Source organism: Mytilus edulis, chromosome 2 (assembly GCF_963676685.1).
Source record: "Mytilus edulis chromosome 2, xbMytEdul2.2, whole genome shotgun sequence".
NCBI lineage: Eukaryota > Metazoa > Mollusca > Bivalvia > Mytilida > Mytilidae > Mytilus > Mytilus edulis.
This window is the reverse complement of record NC_092345.1, coordinates 49,437,077-49,463,127: the sequence shown is the minus strand read 5'-3', so window position 1 is coordinate 49,463,127 and position 26,051 is coordinate 49,437,077. Positions and strand designations below refer to the sequence as shown.

Genomic DNA, 26,051 nt, shown 5'->3' with positions numbered 1-26,051 from the left:
ACTTTTTGGACCTTTTGGATTATAGCTCTTCATCTTTTATATAAGCTTTGGATTTCAAATATTTTGGCCACGAGCATCACTGAAGAGACATGTATTGTCGAAATGCGCATCTGGTGCAACAAACTTGGTACCGTTGATTTTATTACTACCACTGGGTCGATGCCTCTGCTGGTGGACTATTAGTCCCCGAGGGTATCACCAGCCCAGTAGCCAGTACTTCGGTACTGGCATGAAAATACGGATTTTTTGTGTTATTAAAATTTGCTGTTACAAAATATTAGAAATTATTATAAATTAAGGAATGTATCTCCCTCATGCAAAGCTCTGATTCCTTTCACGAATTTGGCTATACTTTTTGGACCTTTTGGATTATAGCTCTTCATCTTTTATATAAGCTTTGGATTTCAAATATTTTGGCCACGAGCATCACTGAAGAGACATGTATTGTCGAAATGCGCATCTGGTGCAACAAACTTGGTACCGTTGATTTTATTATTGCCCTTTCTAGTCAATTTTTAACAATTTTTATTAATTTGGTAAATTTTTGTAAATTTTTACAAAATATTTTCCTCTGTAACAAAAGGGCCAAGTTAATTATAGATAGAGAAAATTGTAAGTAGCAAGAATGTTCAGTAAATTAAGATCTACAAACGCATCACCATCACCAAAACACAATTTTGTCATGAATCCATCTGTGTAATTTGTTTAATATTCACAAAGACCAAGGTGACTGACACAGGCTCTTAAGAGCCTCTAGTTTATATTTTAGCAGCAAATATTTTCTCTCTCTATTATTCTCTAGTATGTAAATCCCACCGACCACCATTATAATAACAACACAATACATACACATGTTTCATCCGATGGTAACGCCCCAACACGATCTTTGATGAAATTGAGGTTTGTAGATCGCAACAATAAGTCTCGCATTTTATCAGATTCAAATTATTGTTGCACAGCACGTAAATCTTTGTTTAAAAGGTGAAAGAAAGGTCAATGATTATTTCGAAACAGGAATTTGACAGAGTTAAAATCTGGAGAAGTATTATAATATCTTCAATAACCAGCCTATAATTGTAAGATACTGTTTTAAGAGACCGGGTAGATCCCTTGGTATCTCTCTTAATTTTATTTCTTGGTTATAATTTAGCCTTCTCAATGTCACTTTTGAACAACGGTCTGCTACTTTCGACTTTATTGATCAACGTATTGAAAATTATCATTACATATTTAAACGATCCATTCTAATGAATTTATTGCAGTTTCGATATAAATTGAAAACAACAAGTGAATTAAAAGCAAGATAATGTGTTTTTTTAATCATTCATTCTCCTCCTTTGAGTTATTATCATCGATCAGCAGTCAATTGGACCATTACCACTACCACTGGGATGTGTGGTCCATGCACACGTTTTGTCCTCCCATAAATACAGGTCTAAATCAGGAAGGTCTCTACAGTAAGACAATGAACTGAAACAAAATATAATGAAAAATATATAATTGTCATAATAGTTATGATTGATCGGTATGAATAGTATCATCAGCAGCAGTAACTCTATTATTTATCAAACATTACGCTTCATTCAGAGCTATATGTGAAAAATGAGTTATTAAGAAAGAACTGTCATATGTATATATGATAAATTCATGTTTATGTTTATATGTTTTGTTGAGAATTTTAATATGCAGTATGACTGAAACCGATGATTAAAAAAACTGAAAATATTGAACAATGAACATTTAAAAAAAAATCCAACACGGTCATACTATACATTAATTTTAGCTTCACAGTTCCAAGTTTCTCTATGCACCAGCATCGTCAATAAGTTCTCCGCTGTGGGAATTGAAAAATGGTAACAGAAAATTTCATACACGTGACCCTTGTTTTACATATATCGCACATAGATTTGAATGTTAACATCGCATTCATATAAATTTGCAAACGAAACCAGTTCTGTGCATTATTGTTTTATGAACATACTTACTTCTTTGAACATGGAATCTTGAAAATATCGTCTTGTATATCATTCAATCCAAAGTTTGTGCAGTATATTTTGGACAATGATGAAGCGGATTTTATAGAATTCAGCTGATCTAAAAATTAAAAACATTCAAAAATGAAAGAAGTTATCCGCTGGCCTTTTTTTAAGATTTGTATGTATAAATATATATCTATATCATTTATGTTATACAAGTGTTTACATAACAAATTGCTCAAATGAGTTACTTATACATTTGTGACATTTTTAGAAATAACAAAAATCAAGATTGAAGAACTGAAAACTACCCTTTTAAGTGTTACATGTAAGTAGAAATTCCTTGATCGTAAAAATACACTTCATCTCTTTTTCAATCAAATACTGAAATATGAAATATACCTTTTGTGAATGCAAAATCCAGATCAGATGATTCATACCAGTACCGGTCTCCAACTTTGAAACGTTCAAACTGAATGCCAATAATACATGAAAAAGTAGGTCCAACACTACCGTTCTCGCCTTCTTCTAAAAGACCACCAATAAACAAATCAACATCATCTACTGATCTAAAAACCATAAAATTGATTTAGATTTATTTTATGGTTGTCGTGCTCGAGTTTTTTTGCACTGCTGTGTTCTTTATTGAAATTAAATGACATAAATTTAGTAGTTACCAGCGACAATTTTATTTAAATCAACAAATACATGTACAATATTTAAAGATTTATTTATTTTTCTGTTAAGCAATATTGAACCCTATAAAATCAGAAATAACTTTAGTAGATCCGAATGGAATGAAAATCTAGCTGTACTATTGCTACCGTCATGGCAGGCAATAGTTGGAACAGAAATACATTTCAGTAATGTGCAAATGCTGATAAGATAGATGTTTATAATTTGGCGCAAAAAGGTTTCATAGAAAATATGGCAGATTCAACAGACTGACGTGGTTTTTAAAATCACTCATGTAATTTGGTTATTCAGTATTATATGGGAACATCCAGTTCTTCATCTTTGGTTGAAATTGAATATACCCACCTACGATTGTGATTTGGTATTTGTAGAAAGTGTGATGATGGCGTCCACGTCAAAATTATTACATAATTATTTTATCAGTAAGTAACAATTGATATTTCGACACTTTGGTAATTATATTTCAGGTCATCAATTATTGGAGAAAAAAGACTTTCATTTGACTTTAAATCATTAATATTGAGATCCTCAAACAAGTGTGTGTAGTGTGTGGTGTACCATCTGTATAACATATGATAGAGGTCACAATAGCTTTAAGTTTAATGATATTTGGAGTAAAATTCCATAGTTTCACTTTTAACTTAATATCAAAATCAACATTAAAAACCACTTATTAATAATAAAGTTGAGCTTACTCATAAACTGCTGCAAGATTTGAGCCAAATTTTTCAAAGTCGTCAAAACTTCTGAATTTTCTCAGTCCACAGAATTTCCTCCATTCATTGTAAGCAGGAACACCTTGATCACGTCCTCGTTGAATATTTAAAGAGTACAGATCTGAACCTGGTGGTGACGTGATGAAGAATAGTTTGTCACGTATTCCTTCAACTAGGAAACTGAAAGAACATAGATTTCATGTATTTGTTAAACCTTTAAAACAGGTGAAAAAAAGAGAAAAAAAACATTAAGTAAAATCGGCTATAAAAGGTCCCGACATGAAAAATAGAAAACAATACAATTAATAAAGCCAAAGGCCTGATTTATAACAAAACAATTTTCCTAAAACAAACATGGCAGACGTGAACCTAGTTGTTTTTTAAGTTGACCTTCAACGCAAGTTTAATAGTTTGAACCACATATACAAACATCTGTTAAGAATAAGAATAAATATTCACAAATGTTAAAAGGTCATAACCAGTCAAATTCATGTTCATCGATTGACTCAAATTCCCTATTTGACTTATAACATACTGAAAAGGAATATCGACAAAAGTATAAAAAAAAAACACAATTTACAAAATGCATGGTCTCGATATTTGTATCAACAGTGTGTGTGTTCTTTGTCTGGACGTATATATTTTATGTGTAAATATTTTGTGAGGGAATTTGATGTTTGCTCTGCCTCGGTAGCAAACTTTTTATAAATAAATAACGATGACGTAGTTGGCGAAAAAGGCCATGTTTCAAACATTATTAATGATAGCTTAGTTGAATAAGGTATTTTAGGAATACAATCAATGGTAATATGGCTTTCGAATACAGTTCTTGTTTGATATGCCATATGGGTACCGAAGATGGCAAACAAGGTCTTTGTTTGAAGTATTTCAGAAGTTGTTTCCATTGGTGATTATGGTTGCAAACATTTTTCCAACCGTATACTACACTTACAATGTCACATATATGACATATATGAACATACTTACTTGTCAATTTTTAGTGCTGGTTTCGTTGCCAACCATCTTGTAAGACTTGTAACATGTTTTCCATAACTGCGTTGCCATAAATGAGGACTTTGTAAATTGTCTTCTAATTTATGTTCGAATACAGTTCTATAGTCACTTTGTAATTCTGATTGTTCAGCCATTATTTGCGAATGTCCATAACGCCATGGAGCTATTCCAAAACTGTTGAGAATAGATGCATCAACACTATCATCATACACATTATCAAAACCATTTGTTTTAGAGTATAACTTATATCGTCTCATTGTATCATGGTCAACAACAAGTGGTAGAAAATGGTTATATGTAATATGCTGAACTTGCGCTATGATAATACGACGAGTTTCTTGGAAAACCGTTTCATTACTCCAACATGGATTTAGCTCGTGAAGTTTCGTAGATAATCGGTTATGCTCCCTCACAAAAAGCAAATGGTTTAAACCCAGATTTGGTGCTTCATTATTTCGTCTATCGCCTGAAAAAGTTTTGTTGACTTAGAACTTCAAATATATAACGTTTTGGGGAAATAATTAGAAATAATCCATAAATAGTAATTTAAGAATGACAAAAAATATTGGACAGAACAAAAGTCCACACAAACCAATCGTTTACGGCAAATATTAAAAGACATGAATACTATCATTAACCTCGAAAACAAACTACGTACGAATGGTATCTAGCAGCCATATTAACTTTCTCCGTTTTAACTGTAATGCGATAAATAAATATATAAAATGATTGGATCACCACACGAACTATTTTTGAATGGAAAGAGGTACGATTCGCTTTCAATTAATTTTACGCTTGAAATAGAAAATAAAAACACAATGATATACGATAGATAACTCTTGATATTCATCTTATTGAGAGAAAAAACATAAGTATCAAAGACCAAATCAGTCACTAGGCTCCAAAAGGTAAATAATTAAGAAATTTCTCACAAACATTCATACTTAATTATGTTTGTTGAAGGATGTTTTCTCGTCTGAATTGTTTCAAATTTGGATTAATAGGGTTAAAGGTTAATAAATTGTATCATGCATGCGGCTGGAATATTTTTACAGAATATCCATGCGACAAGTATTGACGTTAAATGAGATGAAGTTACTAAAAGATCTGAAGCAAGTTAACCAAAAATAAGGACAATAAGCTTAGCTATACAAATAAAGCTGACAGATTCTTTTATTATGATGAATTGTCTGAATTGCATTACATGACAGTATTCAGCTTTACTGTTACCTGCAAGTGGACATCTATCCCGTTTTGATATCTTTAAACACTTTCCTCCATTCTGTGTTGGTAAAAGATTTCCAGGGTCTGTCTTCATTAAAACTGGAAAGTAAGCACAGATAAACTGAACAAGGTTAAGAATGTTAATCCAAAAATGATAATCTACATGTTAAATTAACATATTTAACCGAATCACCTGAGATCCTCCCCCCTCTTCCCTGGATTTCGGTGGATTTCGTGTTGATCAAACTTTAGATTTTTTGTGTTGTGATTTGTATATTGTAAAAAGTAAAACCACAAAAATACGTGTAAAGTGTCTTTGTCTGTTTTTTGCCATGGCGTTGTCAGTTTTTTTTTCTACTTATGAATTTTTATGTCTATTTGGTATCTTTCGTCTCTCTTTTACGTAATTTTTTTACCATACAATTGGGACAAGGTGAGTGGTCATAAAATAATAGAAAAAAAAGGATATGGACATGATTAGTAAAAAAAACCCACAGAAAATACAAAGGCACAACTGTAACTGCTGTTTTCTTTGTCTTAAATCTTAGACAGACCTTCAAAACTATTACAAAATGTTGTGTACCAAGGTATAATTCAACTGAATTACATATGTTGAATAATTAATTGTGCAACACAATGATCGATTCATCATGTCGATGTAATCTTAATTTTTCTGAATGAATTGTTTTGCTCTCAAAACATGATTCAATCATTATTCTTATAAACCTTTATTCTAAATGTTTAAACGTAACATTTAATTTTTTCCGAACTTTTATCGTGTACTATTACTACCAAAGTCTTAATGATTTTTCATGCGTTCTGATTATAGTCTGCATGCGTCGTGATTATAGTCTGCATGCGTTCTGATTACAGTCTGCACAATTTAACCAACCAACGTTATAAACTTCAATGTAACTTATTTTACCTGTTTTGACAATTCTAACCCTATTCATAAGAAAAAATAACAAATATGCCCAAGGCTATTTACCAACGAATCATAATAGAACCAGCATGTAATGCCTCGAAATTCCAAAATTGTTCTTGAATTGTATAACTTCGTTTTGTTAAGACAAAAGGGATTTCTTCGCAAGTAAATCTATCGTTTTATATTCGACAGAATACTAGAAACTAGAAATATATTGCGAAAGTAAACAACTAAAGACATGAAACAACTTTTATCATCCTAGCATCTTTGGTATTACAAAGTTTGTCTACATGGTGGTGATTAGTTTCGAAAAAAAGAGCTAGAGTTGAAATATAGTAAGTTCAGGTTCAAGAAATGAATTTTGCATGCAAGACGAGACAAGGAATGACCAAATGAATAAGCAGTTATCGTTGCAAAAGGATGCACATTTAGACTTTGAAATACTCGTTTACACTTTTGCTCACGTGATAATGAGAATAATAAAGGATGACATTTAGGTAAATGGAATGCATATTTTGGACGTATACAAGGTAGCGTGATATGAACATAACCTCTACTCTTTTTTTAAACTGACACAGCCGCAACTTTAACCTGGGAACATTATCATGTTTGTTTTTCTGTGTTTTCTTAATATCTTAATAACCTTAATATCAATAAAAAAAAATAGTCGTATTTTGAATGTTCATTTTTGTGACACACTCCTAAAATATTTCGGAATTCGCCTCTGAATAGTACTGTAAAACGGTTTAATTGTCTGAAAACATTACTGAATGCCTCAATTTTGACCGTAATATGGTTTTCATATTCTGGCATTGAAACTTTATTTCCGTTGCAGTAAACTTGTCTTCTTGTTAATCAAATAATTTACTAATATTTTCTTCGGTATCTTTTGCATCTTGAAATTTCTTCACCCCCAGAATGGAAAAAAATATTGTTAGAAGTCGCTTATGATAGTTTAATTTGAAAAAAAGGCTATGATTTTTTTTTTTATGTCTGAACTTTTAGACGCAAAAATAAAACTGATGTATGTACAGGTAACGTAAAGCATGAGATGGCGTATTTGAGATTGGGTGTATATCCGTCATCTAGATGTTTCATTATAATTGCAAAGTCAGTATTGGTAAGTAAATTAATATCCGTATGTTTATTTCTCAGGTAATTATGGAAGAATTATACCACAAAAAACATAGTTTTCATACAAAAACCACAAAACGAATCATTGAAAATTGAAAGATTAAGAAAAGTTGACATAAAATAAAAAAAATAAAAAAAATATATAAGTATATCTACACATTAATTACTTACAGCTGTCAGGTACTCTAAGCTCTAAAGTCAAATTCCGTTGGCTTCCATACAAAAATGAGGCATCAATGTAGGAGGAGAGTAGATTTGTCTGCTCCCAAAAAGCTGCAAATTGAAATACCTTTGATAAAATATTGATTGTTTTGATGCTCTTTATGAACATTTAGAAAGTTAACGAGCAAACAAAAACTCTTATAGATGATATACTTGGTCTGCACACTAATTTTGATTTCACATTTTATTGTGAAATATTAAAACAAAATATGCTTAAGTTGTCAAATCTTAGGGATAAGACTAATTTGTATAAACAAAATTAAGAATTCTACCCTGTTTTTCAAGAACAAATGTATGTAGATTTTATCATTCATTTATTTTGTTGTGTGGTAAATTATAATCCTTGAACAAACAAATTTAGCAATGTTATGTTAAAGACAGAAGAATAAACTAGTGGAAAAAGAAAGACTTACTCGTTTTACGTGTTTGATTTCATTCTCGGATTTATTGATAGATACAAAAATAAAATCCTGTTATTTTTTTGTTGTTTCAATTTTGCTGGAATTTTTCACGCTGAATGGATGCCGTTTCAGGATAGCCAATTATGATGAGCTGAACTCAACTATGATAATTTAAAAAATGCATGATATTCAAACGCTTAGTAACGTGCACTGTTGGTTTTTGAAACGCATTCATATTCCGCATAGTAGTGAATGTTTCTTCACTGACATGTCAAATAAAAATGTATTCTCAGTTAATAAAAATGATTTTTTGGATATATTTTTTCGCACCTTTATCAAAACCTCTCAGTATTTGAAATAAATGTCTGGACAGTATCACACTAAGTAGTAGTATTCTCGTCATGGTATAGTATTTATAAAGTAAAAAGTGTTTTGGTTTTGTGCGGTGTTAATCGGTTGACATGATTGAAAATTGTTTATCACAATTTGTGTGTTAAGTGTTTTAAAAAAGCATATGAAGACTGAAAAATAACTTACAAGGCAAATATGGATCTTCTGTTGCAGGTTTTGCTCTTATAAAGTTTTTACATCCTGGTGGAAATCGTGCATCCCCATAACAAATATCGAAAGGAAAACATACATCAGGGCTAGACAAAGGAAAACAAAGAACATGCTTAGCAAAGACATCAAATATTTCAGTGAGCTATTCCTTTTTATTAAAATCATTATTGATTATATTTCAATAATGATTATAATAATAAAAAAAAATGCTCAGAGAACAGTTGATGGTCTTAACAACTCGCATATTAATAACTTAGCTTTATTGAACTCATATTTCAAAGGAAACTAGCGCTATTGTACAATTTCAATAGGAAAGAGTGAATACCAGTCATAATGATAACTATAAGTCACTGCATTCATTTAAGTGCAATTATTCAGTAAATAAATAAAAAAATAAAGTTTTCGATAATTTTATCATTAACAAAAACATATGATTAACAATTCATCAACTTTAATATAGAATTAACACCACCCTAAACAAAGAAACCACGCACCACTGGTCATTAACATTCAAAAGTCCGTGAACGACAGATTATCTTGTCCGTTTTTTTTCTGTTAAAGACTGATGGATTATTTCACTAAAGAATGAATAATGTCATATGGTCTCTTGTTATCAGATAAGAGAAGTGTATTCCTTACTAATATGAAATGAAACATTGACATGCAACAGTGGTATACCGCTGTTCGAAATTCATAAATCCATTGAGAAAAAAAAAACAAATCCGGGTTACAAACTAAAACTGGCGGAAACACATCAAATATTAGAGGAGAACTAAAACACAACAGAAACGTCTTATAGCAATGCGAATTCACACTCAGCAAAACAGAAACAATCAGGAATAAGACACGTACCATAATTAAAAGATCAGACGACGTAATGACATACCACAATCTAACACGTGGTAAAAATGTCCTTAGTAAGTTTGGTCTATAAAAACAATACATTTCAAAATGAAACAGATAGGTAGTATCTATGTCATACTTGCCAAAGTTTGGATCTGATCTATCACAACAGTCAATTCCTGTGGAAATAATATTAATCACTTTATTTATATGATACATTTTTATAAATGTCTGCTGCAGGTGCGTATGAAATTAAAAAGATGTCCTATAGATATAGGAAGATGTGGTGTGAGTGCCAATGAGACAACCCTCCATCCAAATAACATTTAAAAAAAAAGTAAACCATTATAGGTCAATGTACGGCCTTCAACACGGAGCCTTGGCTCACACCGAACAACAAGCTATAAAGGGCCCCAAAATTACTAGTGTAAAACCATTTAAACGGGAAAACCAACAGTCTAATCTACATAAAAAACAAGAAACGGGAAACACGTATAAATTACATAAACAAACGACAACTACTGTACATCAAATTCCTGACTTAGGACAGTATATAATGTATATTTCATTTACTTTTTGGTACAGAGAACATTTTTCGATTGTCATTGTTTTTATATTCAAAGTAGAACTCTATTTTCATAATGTGCAAGACAGGACACTTTCTTTTTCAATATATTTTAACGAACTGTCATTTATATTCAGTATGCATATGAGCATCCATTTAAATGACAATTATCAGGTTGTATAGATAAAGGCAACAGTAGTATACCGCTGTTCAAAATTCATAAATCGATAGAGGAAAAAACAAATCTGGGTAAAAAACTAGAACTGAGGGAAACGTATCAAATATAAGAGAACTACGACACAACAGAGACGCAACAACGCAACGTAACACACAGAGAAACGAACTACATGTATAATGTAACAATGGCCATTTTCCTGACTACGTACAGGATATTTTATCAAAAAATGGTGGGTTGAACCTGGTTTTGTGGAATGCCAAACCTCCCGCTTTAATGTCAGTGTTTATTATAACATCAAAATTACAACATTTCACGACAGGGTTAAAATAAATAAACAGATCAATGGGAGAAAATATAGGACAGAAAAAACAAACGAATAATAGCTATAATATCGTTTTTCATGCAACAAATTTGTTTCTAATTAATTACAAAAGATCAATTACGCTGTATTTGGCAAAACGTTTAGGAATTTTGGTCCTCAAAGCTCTTCAACTTTGTACTTTATTTGGCCTTTTTAATTTTTTTTGAATTCGAGCGTCACTGATGAGTCTTTTGTAGACGAAACGCGCGTCTGGCGTATATACTAAATTTAGTCCTGTAATCTATGATGAGTTTATTTACTTGGATTTGATATTCTTTGCCATAATTTTTTGTATGATATATGCTTCTTTTTAATTCTTATAAATAAACAATTATAAAAAATTCTTAAGACAAATCAATTGAAAAATACCTGAAGGTATATCCGTTTCTATGAAATCGTGTGCCAGTAATTGCCCGAAAGCCATGTGTTGCCCTGTCCTGATTTTATCAAACTGATTATATGGTCCTAATGCAGGATCTGAAACTACATTACTGACAAGTCGGGGATCGGGAAGTCTATTCGGAAAACCTCTTGGCAAGCTTTTTCCTAAAAATTGGGACACAAGCTATACAATTTCCGTTTTAATATACATTCAAATTTAAAAAACGGAATGAAATCAACTAGTTTGCATGTCATCGGTACTTGTGATTTGGTTGAACGTTATAGGATATTTTGGTACATCTTATCACGGATATGTCCAACTTGTAATCTTCAGCTCGTTCTTTTTTCAACGATTGTGATATAACAACAATTTATTATGTATTATTTAGTATGTTCTGTTTTGTATACCGGTCTTTGTACTCCATTTCGAAATCATTTGAATTGAATTATCTTCTTTCTTGTAATCCTACACAGTTGTCGAAGCGATGATTGTGCTCAGGTATGCACGTAAAAAAACAAATCGATCAATGAAATACTCTCGTATATAAATCTCAATCCTTGTTATGATTTGGCTAAACATTTTGGTTTGAACCGTTGTTCAACCTTTGTATTAAACTTTGGATGTTCAAACATTTTGGTCTCGATCATCACTGAAAAGACATTATTTGTTGAAATGCACATCTGGTGCTTAACAATTGGTACCGTTTATGTCATAACAGCTAACACCTTTACAAAAAGAAGCCTTGCATTCTGCATTAAGATATAACTTTAAAAACCTTATAATGGCTGTTTGTCAATCAAAATTGTCGAATAAAAAGGATGTTTATCATTTTTCATAAATATTCGAATTCGAACTTATTAATATATATGTATATGCATTCTAAATATAATAAAAGTTAGACTCTAACCGTCCTCGTATGATACCATCGGTATTCCATTTACATCCTTAAGTCTTCTCTGTGCTGTTCCAGCCTGTCCCCAAGTTGGATGACGTAAATTGTTACAAGACCCATCAACTGATCTGTATCGCAGATTATTTGGGCAACGAGTTTCTATAAGTTCAAACAAACACCAGATAAATACAAATGAAACCAACATAAAAGAATAAATTATTATACATGTAATATGGATGAAAGGGAAGACGATACAAATATTAATTTATATCACATCACCCTCACTTCCAAAGAGAAACTTGGAAAACAAAAAATATATCTAAAAACTGGATAAGACAGAATAAAAATAAACATAAATTTATAAATGGAATTCCGTCCGTGCAGATCAGCCAATGCTTATTCGTTATTTTGTTTGCATGCTTTTACATTTGTTGATCGACACCATATTGGAACGAATCCGGAAACTCCAATTTACAACATTAAAACAAGAAATAAAAATAAAAAAGTGAAAGCAAATGAAAAATACTTGTTTGAAACATTACTGAAGGAAAATATGTATACCTTTGTGATGGTGGACCGAGCTGGCGGTATCGATAATAATCTACAACGTTTAAATATATCACTGAGCAATGCAAAAAGTAGCAAAACTGATACGTCAAAATAAAAGTTACAAGTAAAATAAATGAAAATTTGTCAAATAATTTGAATATTCTAGTTGTCAATTCAAAACTTTAATTTTGAAAACATTAATGAAATGAAACTTTTGATGTTTTTCCAAATGCTATTCTGTCACTCAATAGCTACAATTTCAATGAGTGTTTGTATCCCATGTATTCAAGTGAACTTCAGATTAAGGATACTACTGATACAATAAAATTGGCTTCAATTATGATATTATCTTTGATAATGACTGATCGATTGTAGCTTGCTTTTCTGTCGAGTTGAAATTTTTGAAAAAAATACTTTGCCTTTACTTTTTTTCAAGTGTCGTATCAGGCACGCTTTACCAAGTATCAAAATAGACATTAGATTTAACATCACTATTCTGTCAAAATGTTATATTCATCACGCGCATCAAACCGAATGTCCTTCTTTTTAAAAGGTCTTTACTGTTAGTCTGAAGCAGATCATGATGTCTAAAATTTAATATCTTTTGGTCCTGGACCAAAAACTACTGCTAGTTAAAACGACTAAAATCGAGACTTAATAAAAATTTACCACCATGAGCCTGTTGAGTGTCATTCCCTAATATGTGTTATGCGATTTACATCATTTTGTACTATTCATTGTATTTTCGAAATGGATTTATATGATATATGACCATTTCAAAATTACTGTTGACTCTAATCTTGCACTTCGTATTGTCAATACTCATGCTTCTAGTTTAATCCGATCTTATCATTACCACATGTGTGCAAATGTTTAACTTTTGTTTGATCAGTGCATTGTACTGCATTATGTATTCATTACATTAATCGTAGAAGAGTTTTAAAAACTCGTCTACAATGATATTTAAGATTCATTTACTCGGATTTTTGGTTTAAATATATATCTTTCGATAGAACGCGTACGTTTATAATAAATGCAATATAATGATAATTAAGACTGATATACCCGGTTTTTTGGTTTAAATCTATATTTTTCGATAGAACGTTTATAATAGATGCAATTTTTATATCTGCGCATATACATCTATCGATAACGTTTCATTCGGTTATATTTAGTTGGTTTTTTTTCATGAGTCAGTTATCTTGTTCTTGTTGTTGACATACATCTAGATGTTAAGCCATCTTTTCAAATTTTACAAGCAATAGGTTAAGATCATAATCAACTGTCTTTGTGTTTACATTTTAAATCTGATTTAAATCTGAATAATATATTTATATAGATTCTACCACTGCATCGAGTGTAATACGATATTTATCCACTCGAGACAGTTAAATTTTCAAATTTAAAACGCGAGACTTGCCCGAGCGTTTTAAATATTTAAAATGTAACTGTCGAGAGTGGATAAATATCGTATTATACGAGATTTGGTGGTGGAATCTGTTTTTCTAATGATTTTCTAACATTATGAAGGCAAACTTATTCCTTCTTTTCGAATGATCTGCAAAAATGATGTGTTCTTTCTATGTGACGTCATCAGGCATGGTCCCCTTTTTTCATGCCGTCACAATAGGAATTTCAGAGGAAAGCAAGAACATTCGACGTCAAAATCGGATTTTAACCAATGAAGTACTGAGATCAAACGAACCACACGTTGATCAAATTTTTTTTTATACAATGGGTGCAGAAAGGGATAAATTGACGTAGAATTAGAGATATATATTTATACACTATTTCTAAATCGAAGAACAAATAATAAAATTTTGTGCAGATTTGTGCGTTTTGTTTAAACTTCGGCTTTAACATTAAACAGTTACACAAACTTACCAAAACAGTAGCTAATAGTGTGATGTGATACATTTCAACTGAAAATAAATATAATCAACTACATTTTTTGGGGGGTTAAGCAATGAAATAAACATCAATATCCTGAACAGCAAATTCTTTGGAAAAATCATGTCTGGTATATGATTCTTTTTTCAGCACATGCTCAGAGTAGTAACCTTGATAGTCAGTGGCAATTTTTTCATGAATATTTATGACAAGTAAAGAGGTCAGTTATTTGGTAAATATACGTTTTAGAATCAATACTGGTTTGAGATTCTGTTTAGTTCTCATTCATAACACTTTTAGTATAAACCATACACATCTGTAAATACAAAACTTAAAATTATATTAAAAAAAATCGTTACAGCCACAATACCCATGATCAGATATTTTGTATCCAAATACTATATATTTTGTTTAAAAAATTCATGTTTGCTATTAGATGATGTATCATCTTCCAAAATCTTTCTTAAATGAACACGTAATAAAGAAATGCAAGTGATTATCTCTTTCTGTTTTACAAAATATACATTTATTATTCAATGAAATTTTCAATTCGATTATTTACTTGAGAAACAAATCTCATGCATACAAAAATGGGCAAGAAACAATTAACACTCTGGTAGCACTTGAACGTGTTTACTGGGGTTTATGTTGTTAAATCTATAGTATTATATTTATGTTGTTTAGGCTTTGGTGCAGTGGTTTTTCTTTGACTCAAGGTTTTGTAATAACTGTTTTTTGTATCTTCTTAACTTTATTTATGTACTCACTACAAAAAATACTCCAGAGAATTGTTACGAGAAAGTACAACTATAATCGTACTGCACAAACATTTTGAACATCATCGCAAAAAGGCTGGGCGATACGATGCGTCTATGCATAAACTCCCATATGTGTTTTATTGGGTCTTCGATTGTGAGTAGTTTTCACTTAATTTACTACTATCATTCAACATATATTTACAAGATTTGTACATCGGTAACCTACTGATGAACCTTATTTGTATAATTTTCTTTGGATACAAAACAACATATTTTTGGTGTTTTTATACCCTTCTTACATATAATTATTTATATCTTGCATGTATTAAATTTGCTTTCCTAATACAGTTTTGTATAAATTAAAACAATGCATATCGAACAGAACACGGATAGCAATTCACAGCAAATGGTATGGAGTAACCACATATTTTTGTTTTAAATATGTTTTTTGTGAATCATAGATTTAAACAAGTTATGATGGATTAACCTTCATCGAAATGTTTCGGCGCTGAAAGTTGCCAAGGTACAAAGTAGTTAGAAATACCAGGTGGGCTGTTCAGCCTAAACAGATTAAATAATGTCTTTTTCATTTAGGGTAAATCCTTTAGGGAATGTGTCAAACAGACAACAACCCGACCAAAGAGCAGAATTTAATCAAAGGCCATAAACGGTTTTGAATTTTCGAAAAACTAAGGATTTTCATTTCCAGGCATAAATTACCTTAGCAGTCTTTGGCACCATTTTTTGAAATATTTGGTCCTCAATGCTCTTCAACTTTGTTCTTGTTTGGCCTTATACTATTTTGATCTGAGTGTCACTGATGAGTCCTATGTAGAAGAAACGCGCTTCTGGCGTATAAAATTATAATCCTGGTATCTTTGATAATATATAGAGAAAATTCCAAACCCTGAGGCCAGATTCAGGTATCCCATACACAGTACTGTTTACTAGTTAAGCAATTTACGACTGATTTTTCCAAATCTGAGTTAATGTTGCGCTATTACATAAGTTCCCTAGGGTAAAAAGGGGGGTTCAGCGACCTAAGCATGTCTCCGTAAGATTCTATATGTGCCTGTCAAAATTCAGGAGTGAATACATCAGTGGTAACCGTCAGTTACTGTCTATCATATGGTTTCTGTTTATTGTGTTTGACTGAATTTCCACACTTTGTTTGGCCATTGAAAACTAACTATAATAATGCGATACTAGTTGCTCATTTTTAAAGGGCCTATATATGCTCAATTCCGCTTCGTTAAGACGCTGTTTGATAATGACTCGTACGCGATTATACACTACCGAGTTATATTTATATAGTGATTACTAAATAACCAACAAATTTCTTACACTAATGTTAGCCAGTTCCAAATGTTTTTATTACAAAAATTACGAAATGCATTATAAATGGTGGTGAGAAAACAATCACATAAAAGTTCGAAAGAGATAAATTGAAACAGTTATTGACAACCGTTCGGGCTTTTACAACGAGAAACCCCATTTCGATGGATATGGGTCATGTCTTATAAAGCAGCATGCACTTAATTTTCAATTACAAGAGATGAGTGATTTTCTAAACAAAACATAAAGGAACGGCATAGAGGAGAGGAGTAGATACAATGAAGTTAATTTCGGATAAAGTATTTATTGCATATTGACAGAGACTTGTTAATCAAAAGAGGGAAAACATTTTGAAATACACGATCATTAAAAGATTTTGTCAAAATAATTATTCTATCGACTTACCTTTGTGAATGCAATTTCTTGCAACCAATACACACGAAGAGACTGTTAAGATGCTGATTCTGTTGATTTATATATCACTACTTATTAACTTTTTAATTAAATTTTTATTAGAAATTCAAACATGTATAGTCCTTTGAAAATTTCCGCTGCATTTGTGATATATTTTTGATTTAACAAAAACGTTTATCAAATGCATGTTCAAATGCGAACACTGTCGAAAAAAACTTAAATTGAAATAAATGTCACATAACTTTTCATTTTGAAATCAGATAAATGCATCAAAACAAGCTGACGAGGCTGTAATATTTTCAGTCATAGGTGGCAATAAAACAATTTCAAACAATTTAAATTATTAATCAAATGCAAACCATATCGAATAAAACTTAAATTGAAATAAATGTCACAAAACTTTTCTTTTTGAAATCAGATAATTGCATCAAAATAAGCTGACGAGGCTGTAATATTTTCAGTCATAGGTGGCAATAAAACAATTTCAAACAATTTAAATTATTAATCAATTAAACAAAAACATTTAAATTTATATCATAACATTTTTGCACCAACATGGTTCAGATAATGCAATTTATTTCAACTTCAATTTAAGTCATAAACGATGCCGTTATTTTACCTGACCGATTTTTAGTACTTTTAATACTTGTAAATTTGCGTCGTTAAATGTCTTTTTTTCTTCTTAAAATGGTTTTGTTATTGCAAGGTTTTCTTCCAAAGGCGGCCTTGTTCTTGCCCTAATCCAAAATGTGTACTAAAAAATGGGGAATTGAAATAGGAAATATGTCAGAAAGACAACCACACGAACAAAGAGCAGACAACAGCCGGTGGCCACCAATAGGTCTTAAACGCAGCGATAAAATCCCATACCCAAAGATGGTCTTAAGCTGCCCCCTCCCCCCAAATGGTGTACTAGTTCAGTGCAAATGTACGTCACACTAAACTCCAAAACATATAAAACTATTTTTTCTTTTGAATATATACCAAACTAATCATTTTTCATCAAGACGAATTCAATTCCCCCCTATAGTTGTTAATTTCGGTGCCATTTGGTCTGTTGTTTAGGGTTGTCTCATTGGCAATCATACCACATTTTTATTTTTCATATAAAATTTCAAAAAGCATACCAAATTATTACGAAACACAAAGACATATTTATTTCCCCATAATTTTCAATATATTTTTCACTTTCCTCAAAACCAAGTAGTATAAAGACATATGCAAATGTTAAAGATGATTAGGTTAACGTAGCATGTTTTTCTTTCTTTCAAAACATCCTATAGGGGTACGCATCTGAAAGGAGTAAACAGCACCTATGTTTTGATTTCTTTTGCTATGTAGCTTATTTTGCATATTCAAAATAACTGCTTTGGCCAATATTCTTTAGAAAACATCTTTTTGGTAGGTAATTTCAATAATTTTGAAGTGACACTATCATTATAATAGAATTTGTCAGGAAAAGGGGACTGAAAAACAGTTGAAAATCTGGCTAGCAGGACGTCGGACGGCGATCGACCTCGAAATTTTCTGGTACTTAGTCCACGGTTTTAGATAATACCACAAAGTCTTGTCTTTGTTTGTTTCATGTTGGCATAAAAATTTAAAGCACTACTTTGTTAGAAAATTGTTTCATGAGCCATAACCTCATCAAAATCGTAGAAATGGTTAAAATTGACGGAATTCTAAACTAGCTTATTTTTTTCTATCCTCTTGGTTGTTACCCAATTCCCGCTGTTGCCTGTTAAGAACCCTTGCAACAACTCTTAGGGAACCGTTGGTGACCTGTTGCAAGGCTGAATTTCTGTCCCTATCCAATATACCCTCATTTTCGCCTTAATTCCTTAATTCTGAATATGCATGAAATATTTGCCACTGGTCTTTAAGCAACCAACAATCAATCGATGTTAGCTTGCTAATTCTTTTGATTAGTATATGACTGCTAAATTTTATAAATAACAAAGTGTACTAAGTTTTCATTAGAAAATCAAACATGCAACATAGTTTGACACCTGTTATTACCTTAACATTTTGAACCAGATTTGTATTTTATACATAATATATCAAAACATACTTTTATCAAATGCGAACTTTTTCGAACAAAGGATCCCGGAGTTATATTTAAATAAATTTCAAATAATTTTTCTTTTCAAATCAAATTCTTCTACAAATCTAGATTTGACGAGGCTGTAATACTTTTGATGAAATAGGATTAAAATAACTTCAAACTAGTTAAACGAGTTATACAAGAGTACACACGCTGAAATGTCTCGCCTTCTATACTAATCATTGATATTATGTGGATAGTCTTAAGTATAAAGCTAAGCTTTATTACAACTGTCACATACACTTAACATTAACCAAGATAACTAAACAAAGATCAATGAACCTTGAAAAAGAGGTCCAGGTCAGATGAACTATGCCAGGCAGACAGGTACAGCTAACAATGCTTCTATACAACATATAAAGTCGACACATTACTTATAGTTTAAGAAAAATAGACCAAAACACAAAAACTTAACACTGTGCAATGAACCGAGAAAATGAGGTCATGGTTAAATAAAACCTGCTCGACTGACATAAAGATCATAAAATATTTCCATACACCAAATATAGTTGATCTATGGCATATAGCATTAGATAAAAAGACCAAAACTCAAAAACTTAACTTTGACCACTGAACCATGAAAATGAGGTCAAGGTCACATGACATCTGCCCGCTAGACATGTACACTTAACAATCATTCCATACAACAAATATAGTAGACCTATTGCATATGGTATGAGAAAAACAGACCAAAACACAAATATTTAACTATAACCACTGAACCATAAAAATGAGGTCAAGGTCAGATGACACCTGCCAGTTGGACATGTACACCTTACAGTCCTTCCATACACCGCATATACTAGCCCTATTGCTTATAGTATCTGAGATATGGACTTGACCACCAAAACTTAACCTTGTTCACTGATCCATGAAATGAGGTCGAGGTCAAGTGAAAACTGTCTGACAGACACGAGGACCTTGCAAGGTACGCACATATCAAATATAGTTATCCTATTACTTATAATAAGAGAGAATTCAACATTACAAAATATTTGAACTTTTTTTTCAAGTGGTCACTGAACCATGAAAATGAGGTCAAGGACATTGAACATGTGACTGACGGAAACTTCGTAACATGAAGTATCTATATACAAAGTATGAAGCATCCAGGTCTTCCACCTTCTAAAATAAAAAGCTTTTAAGAAGTGAGCTAACGCCGCCGCCGCCGCCGGATCACTATCCCTATGTCGAGCTTTCTGCAACAAAAGTTGCAGGCTCGACAAAAACTCAAAAACTTAACTTTGACCACTGAACCATGAAAATGAGGTCAAGGTCACATGACATCTGCCCGCTAGATAGGTACACCTTACAATCATTCCATACAACAAATATAGTAGACCTATTGCATATAGTATGAGAAAAACAGACCAAAACACCAAAATTTAACTATAACCACTGAACCATGAAAATGAGGTCAAGGTCAGATGACACCTGCCAGTTGGACATGTACACCTTACAGTCCTTCCATACACCGAATATACTAGCCCTATTGCTTGTAGTATCTGAGATATGGACTTGACCATTAAAACTTAACCTTGTTCACTGATCCATGAAATGAGGTCGAGATCAAGTGAAAACTGTCTGACAGACATGAGGACCTTTCAAGGTACGCACATATCAAATATTGTTATCCTATTACTTATAACAAAAGAGAATTCAACATTACAAAAAATCTGAACTTTTTTTTCAAGTGGTCACTGAACCATGAAAATGAGGTCAAGGACATTGGACATGTGACTGACGTAAACTTCGTAACATGAGGCATCTATATACAAAGTATGAAGCATCCATGTCTTCCACCTTCTAAAATATAAAGCTTTAAAGAAGTTAGCTAACACCACCACCGCCGCCGTAGCCGCCGCCGCCGCCTCCACCGGATCACTATCCCTATGTCGAGCTTTCTGCAACAAAAGTTGCTGGCTCGACAAAAAACTATTCATAGAAATTTAAAAATATGATGCAACTGTGTTTTAACTGTTGCAGTTAACTACTTCCACCTTTGTTCCCAATACCTTTGAAGTCATATACTACGCAGTTATTTTACCTGATGAATCAATAGCTGAATATTAGTAAATCTCGTTCTTATACTCTTATGTTTGTTGGAAGATCTATGGTGGAGTATGTTCATGAAAGGCGAAAATTGCCACTTAGATGTTTTAGGTAATTTTGAATCAGGCCAAAAAACTACAAATTAAAACAAAGATATATTTCTGATATTACTATCAATACAAAATGAGTACTTTTGGTGTATTACATTAAAATTTATGAAGTTATGACCACTTAATAGTGCATCATTTGTGTTGTAACGATGGTTTTGGTATTAGTAATGCCAGTTTTTAGCATACTTTACTTTGACCAACATCCCTGATGAGAAAATGATTGTTTCTATGAATTAAATATAAACACTGGTTTTTGTTGCAGAACATTTTGGTTACGGAAATGTGGTCAATGCAATATTTATTTTTATTTGGGGTTTCTATAGAGTATTTTGTAAACTTAAGGCTACATGGTTACTAAACCTTGTACACAGGTAAAATAAGTGGAGAAATTCGATTGGTTAACTTCCAGTGATGGTTATTTTCTTATATGCAATGAAGTGTTATGTGAATATTTTTCTATAATACTGAACAGGATAAAACTGTACTCATGCCAAGCATTTCTTTATTTGAAACAAAGATAAATTCTGCACTTATTTTTTAAAAGTGCAAATTTAACAAAGACTTATAGGGGGAAATCAATGGTGGTACTACACCAAAATAGTCCAATCAACCGATATACATATATTTCGAATCCATTACAACCCCTGTGTATTCATACAGGAGACGAGTGATATATCCATCAACTATATCAGGCTTGTTGGTTCCTGCTATTCTAATTGTTGTAGATAGTGCCACTGGTAATGTTAATACTTTGAACTTTAAGGCTTTATCGCCAGTTGGATCTAACATTTGAATTGACATTTTCTTTAACTTACAATATATAGTTACACTATTATATTATACATACTGATCAAATTTTCAAATAAGTAATTAGGTAATCGACCTTGTTCTTTCATTAAAAACACAAAAAAACAGATAGATTTTAACGTACAATATCACTCATACTTTTTAAAATATTTTTTGAAAGAAGACAATGAATGTTAATTTTTTTTTAGAAATTTTAAATTATTCAGAAACTAAGGTTTCAACTCGCTCTGGAAAAGTTGACATTCGATGGATTAACAAATTACCTTTTTTCAAATGGCTCATCATTTTTTCGCTTTTTATACATCTTTGGCTTTCAAATATTCCGATGTGGGCGTTCTTAATGAATGCAATTCTAGAAATGTGCTTCGGACCAATGGAATCTAGAAAGGGTTGTTTATTTTTTTACAGCACTGGGTCGAATCGTTGCTGATTAACTCTAAGTCCCCGATTGTATTTACAGCTTATAAGTTAGTGCTACGGTACTGACATGATTAATAACAAAACCTTTTCTAAAATTGTCCGGGTTTTTTTAAAACTAAATTTTGAATGCCTCAGGCAAAGTTGACCTTAGATGACCAATTACATAAGGTACTTTTGGTCATATTATTCATTCACTGTTTCTGTTCTTATATGTCTTCTGTGTGCATATTCATTATAACTGTTTGGCCAATGTTCTTTAGAAAACATCATTTTGACAGACGAAATTAAGTAATTATAAAGTCGCACTATCATAACCTAAACATTTGTCAAGAAAAAGAGTGAAAAACAGTTCAATATCTGTATAACAGGACGTCGGAGGGCGATCGATTTCGAGATTTTCTGGTACTAAGTGCACGGTTTTGGATTATACCACAAAGTCTTTCTTTGTTTGTTTCATGTTGGCATACAAATTTTAAGCACTACTTTATCTATTAGAAAATTGTTTCATGAGCTGTAACCTCATCAAAATCGTGGAAATGGTTAATATTATAGGACTTCTAAACTAGTATTGTTTCTCTAGGCTTCGTTGGTACCAACTTTCCGGTGAAAACGATACACAGTGATTTATCAGAAAGAAAGAATACATTATAAAATGCACGATCATCTGCAAACAATTTCGAAAAAAATGTTGAAAACAAATTTTCTATCAACTTTGTGTTTTTAATTGTAATCGATACATACGAAGAGTATGTTATCTTTCTCCCCCATGATCCCATTAGGCGACTGGGGAATATAATTATGGTCACCATTGTTCTCTCTTTGACCAGCAGTAAAACCTTCGCCAAAGTGGGACGTCTGTTTGGTCGTGTGGGATGTACAAATTTGCAGCAACGTCCGGTCAGAATGGGAACTTAAATCTGATGCTTTGTTTAAAGAGATTGGTCCACTATTGTCTGATAAGAACCCTTGCAACAACTCTTAGGGATCCGTAGGTGACCTGTTGCAAGGTTAACTTTCTCTCTATATATATATATATATTCAATATACCCTCATATCCCGTGGCAATCTTAACTTCGCCTGAATCCCTTAATCCTGAATAGGTACGAAATATTTGCCACTGGTCGTTTTGATTTGTATATGGCTGCTAAACTTTATAAATAACAAAGTAATCTAAGTTTAAATTAGAAAATCAAACATTTAACATAGTTTAACACCTGCTATTACCTTGGCATTTTCAAATATATTTGTATTTTATACTTGATATATCAAAACGACTGTTTATCAAATGCGAACTATTTCGAAAAAAGGCGTTATATTTAAATGAATTTCAACGAGGTTGTAATATCTTTGATGAGATTGGATTAAAATAACTTCAAAAGGAGTAAGAAAACCTATATAGAAATTAAAAAATATAACATTATGGTACAAATGTTTCAACGGTTGCAGTTAACTACTACCACCTTTGCTCCGAATTCTTTTTAACTCATACGCAGTTATTTTACCTGATAAATCAATAGCTGAATATTAGTACATGTAATTCTTGTACTCTAGTGTTGTTAAATGGTTTTTGTTTACTTGAATTTGATGCGACTGTCATACAAGTGAGAGGTTTAGCTAGCTTTAAAACCAGGATAAATCCACCATTTTCTACATATGCAAATGCCCTTACCAAGTCCGGAATATGAAACTTGTTATCCTTTCGTTTGATGTGTTAGTGCTTTTGACTTTTGCCAATTGATTCTGGACTTTCTTTTTTGAATTTTCCTCGGAGTTCTGTGTTTTTGTGATTTTACTTTTTATTATTACACGTTTCTTCAAACCGCTGTAATTCAAGATCAAAAGGTTAAGTGCTTAAAATTTAATGAAGGTTTAATAATTTTTAATTTGCATATGTTATGATATAAATGTATGATAATGTGGAGCAGGATCTGTTTAACCTTCCGGAGAACCTGAAATCACCCCATGTTTTTGGTGAGGTTCGTGTTGCTTATTCTTTAGTTTTCTATGTTGTGTCATGTGTACTATTGTTTGTCTGTTTTTCTTTTTCATTTTTAGCACTGGCGTTGTCAGTTTATTTTCAATTGATGAGTTTGACTGTCTCTCTGGTATCTTTAGTCCCCCTTGGCCCGAGAACACAGTTATTTCGTAGTGCATTTCTTTAAGATAATAAATTCAAATTAAAAAAATCGCACCTGCTATTTCTCAAAAAGATTTTTACAGTGTATCAAGAAATAAATTGGGAAAGTGTATCAAATAAAACATGCAAGTTATACACTGTTTACACTAGGGACTATATTCGTAGACAACGAAAACCAAAGGACGATAACTGTGTCCTTAGACCCCTTGTATGAAAATTATCTAGAGTCGTATCACAGTACATATGATAAAGTGGCAAGTAGTAGTTTACATTGCAGATCAGCTGTTTTTCTGTCTGCAGGTAATACATCGACTTACCATTCATTCACATCAATATGAGTTTTATTATAGTCAAAATATTTGAAAACGTTTCAACAGGCGTTCTTCTTAGCATAACGTATGGTTATACAGGGCTATCAATATACCTTATATATTTTACGTCGAAAATGTTGGAAGATTGAAAATTGCCCCTACGATATTTTAAGTAATTATATCAGGTGAAAATACTACAAATTTAACAAAGATATCACTATCAATATGATATGAGTTCTTTTGGTACATCGCATTAAAATTTATGAAGTTATGCCCACTTAACTGTGCATCATTTGTGTTGGAACGTTGGTTTTGATATTTTGTTTATTTCATACGGAATGCCAATGTTCAGCATACTTTACTTCGACCACCATCCCTGATGTGAAAATGATTGTTTCTATGAATTAAATATAAACACTGGCGATTTTTGTTGCAGAACATTTTGAATCGTAAGTTACGGAAATGTGGTCAATGCAATATTAAAGAATACTTGATACTAGTATTACCATGACCTGTTGTTAAGACATTGACATATAAGTAAAAACTAGATTTTTAGAGTATGAAATGCTATTTTTTACAGATGAGAATAAGACGATGCTATAGTCATGAATTTTGTCACCATATGCACATAGGCCAACCACTATACATATGTTTCGATGCCATTATAACCCCTTTGCAGTCATACCGGAGTGAGTAATATAAACAACTACTATATAAAGGCAACAGTAGTATACCGCTGTTTGAGACTCATAAATCAATTGAGAAAAAACAAATCCGGATTACAAACTAAAACTGAGGGAAACGCAGCAAATATAAGAGGAAAACAACGACACAACAGAAACACAACGTTAAATTGTAACACACACAGAAATGAACTATAATATAACAATGGCCATTTTCCTGACTTGGTACAGGACATTTTAAGAAAAAAAATGGTGGGTTGAACCTGGTTTTGTTGCATGCTAAACCTCCTGCTTTTATGGCAATGTTAAATATAACATTTAAGTGACAAAATTACATGACAAGACTACAATAAAAATAAGTGGGAGAACATATTGGACATAGAAACACACG

At 31.9% G+C, this 26,051-nt stretch overlaps 1 protein-coding gene across 1 annotated transcript; it reads right to left on the bottom strand.

The window, feature by feature from the left end:
* Window positions 1-1,292: 1,292 nt before the first annotated feature.
* On the bottom strand, window positions 1,293-17,085 carry LOC139512366 (salivary peroxidase/catechol oxidase-like). Its single transcript, XM_071299946.1, has 14 exons — window positions 17,028-17,085; window positions 14,524-14,561; window positions 12,652-12,691; window positions 12,106-12,249; window positions 11,186-11,362; window positions 9,852-9,891; window positions 8,846-8,955; window positions 7,857-7,958; window positions 5,633-5,725; window positions 4,376-4,868; window positions 3,368-3,568; window positions 2,379-2,545; window positions 1,986-2,094; window positions 1,293-1,470 (listed from the first exon to the last, which is right to left on the bottom strand). The coding sequence occupies exons 2-14, from the start codon at window positions 14,554-14,556 to the stop codon at window positions 1,356-1,358; spliced, it is 1,824 nt and encodes a 607-aa protein (XP_071156047.1). The 5' UTR covers window positions 14,557-14,561; window positions 17,028-17,085; the 3' UTR covers window positions 1,293-1,355.
* Between the last annotated feature and the right edge of the window lie 8,966 nt (window positions 17,086-26,051).

What these genes read in the sequence shown, in the direction of transcription:
- LOC139512366 (XM_071299946.1), bottom strand. Translation starts at nt 14,556, where the DNA reads ATGTATCACATCACACTATTAGCTACTGTTTTG. An exon ending in CACTATTAGCTACTGTTTTG is followed by an intron (nt 12,692 to 14,523) that starts GTAAGTTTGTGT and finishes TAAACGTTGTAG; the next exon opens with ATTATTATCGATACCGCCAG. An exon ending in TCAGATCCAAACTTTGGCAA is followed by an intron (nt 8,956 to 9,851) that starts GTATGACATAGA and finishes TCCTTTGTCTAG; the next exon opens with CCCTGATGTATGTTTTCCTT.